We start from the raw sequence: 1,978 nt of genomic DNA on the forward strand, positions 1-1,978 counted from the left end.
AAATAGGGTTTTGGTTGGTTGAATGGCTATATTTACATATAATGTACCCCCAATGGTCATTTTCTGAATAAAACTACAAATAGAGACCATTTATAAATGGAGGGAAGTAACAATAACTGATATTTTGAGATTTTATTGAGTTTTAAAGCTTTTCCCCAATTTCTATCTCTAGAACTTGAGCTTTCATAGCTAATTCTTGAGAGCTTATTTGTTAAGCTGTAATTTGTGAGTTTTGAGAGTGAGTTTAAAGTTTTTGAGAGTATTTATTGTATCTTGAGTGTGTTAGAGCATTAAGTTGCTCTTGTGAGAAAAGGGATTTGTAAAAGAGCAAAGGTTTGCTCTTGTGGTTTTATAAGGGATTTATTCTTCACCCAAAGAAGAAAGATTAATAGAGTTAACTTTCAATGAGGGCCTTGGGGAGAGGACGTAGGTTTGGGATAGCCGAACCTTTGTAAATCGATTGTGCTTTCCTTCTTTCTTTCCTTTCTTTCTTTGTTGGGCCTATTTTTTCATTAATTTCCCTTTGTCACCAAAATTTCAATTTCTACCCAATTCACACCCCCCCCCCTTGGGTTGCTACAAGGGACAATAAGTGGTATTAGAGCTACTCTCCATTCAAAAAAAATTTAATAATCTTGGAGCAAAGATCAATGGCAACCCTAAATGCATAAGAAGTCAATCGGTGGTAAGAACTCCCTTCTTTGATGGCAATGACTTTCTTTATTGGAAAAATAAGATGTATAACCTCTTTAAATCTAAAGGAATAGATTTGTGGGATGTTGTTGAGAGTGGACCATTCACCCCAACCAAAGTAGTAGAAGGTGCACATGTAGCAAAACCAAAGGGTGAATGGAGTGAGCAAGAGAAGAGAAGAGTTGGTCTAAATGACAAAGCTATTCATGTTTTATTTTATGCTCTAAGTAGAAGTGAGTATAACAAAGTGTGTATGAAGTCTATCGCAAAGGAGATTTGGGATGCTTTGGTGATTACTCATGAGGGCACAAGTCAAGTAAAGGAGAATAAGTTGGATTCCCTAATCTATCAATATGAGTTGTTCAAGATGAAATCAAATGAGACTATAGGTCAAATGTATGATAGATTTGTGGAGATCATTGGAGGAAACATCCCTTGAGAAGAAATTCACAAATAAAGAGCCAGTAAAGAAGATTCTAAGAAGTCTTCCCAAGGAATGACTACCTAAAGTAACCTCACTCAAGGATTTCAAAGACTTGAACAAGGTACAACTTGATGAACTTTTGGAAAATCTCATTGACTATAAGATGACTCTCAAAAGAGTTTGATGAGGTCAAGAAGAACATTGCTTTTAAGGTCTTCTAAAAATTCAAGTGATGAAGATGAAGAGTTTGATGAGGAATAGTTGGCTCTAGTGACATGGAGAATAAGAAAGATGCTCTTCTAAAACAAGAAGTTCATTCCAAAGAAAAACTTCAAGAAGGATAAGGGCGAGAGTAGCAAAAGGGATCCTCCCATATGCTATGAATGCAATAAAATGGGTCACATTAGAATGGATTGTCTCAAGTTGAAGAAGCCCTCCAAGAAGGTTAAGAAGAAGGCACTCAAACCAACATGAGATGAATCAAGTAACTCAAAAGATATGGAGATTAGTGGTAAAGTTGCCAAAATGCGCTTCATGGTAATAGAGGAAAGCTCCAATGGGGTAACTTTAAGTGATGATGTTGTTGAATTTTCTTATGATGAACTTGTTAACGCTCTTAAAGTCATGAATGATGAATTTGAGTTGAGTCATAAGAAAAACAAACTAGTTAGTTTAAGGAAGGAGAATGAGACCTCATCCAAGGATTCTAGTGAAAGAAAAATAGCACCAAGGGTGCAAACTTAGTAATTTTAAAATTTTAAATTCTAAGGTTTCATGCAACATGCAAATTCTTTATGCTATTTCAAAAACACATATTTTAGATTACAACAATTGTAACTTAATTGCTAAAAAATCTATTTG

The 1,978-nt window shown here is 34.9% G+C and overlaps 1 protein-coding gene across 1 annotated transcript; it reads left to right on the plus strand.

The window, feature by feature from the left end:
* Positions 1–736: 736 nt before the first annotated feature.
* Positions 737–1,132, plus strand: LOC110666426 (uncharacterized). The gene has a single exon (XM_021826909.1). It carries the CDS (start codon positions 737–739, stop codon positions 1,130–1,132), a length of 396 nt encoding a protein of 131 aa, XP_021682601.1.
* Positions 1,133–1,978: the final 846 nt, after the last annotated feature.

This window comes from Hevea brasiliensis, chromosome 14 (assembly GCF_030052815.1).
Source record: "Hevea brasiliensis isolate MT/VB/25A 57/8 chromosome 14, ASM3005281v1, whole genome shotgun sequence".
Classification (NCBI taxonomy): domain Eukaryota; kingdom Viridiplantae; phylum Streptophyta; class Magnoliopsida; order Malpighiales; family Euphorbiaceae; genus Hevea; species Hevea brasiliensis.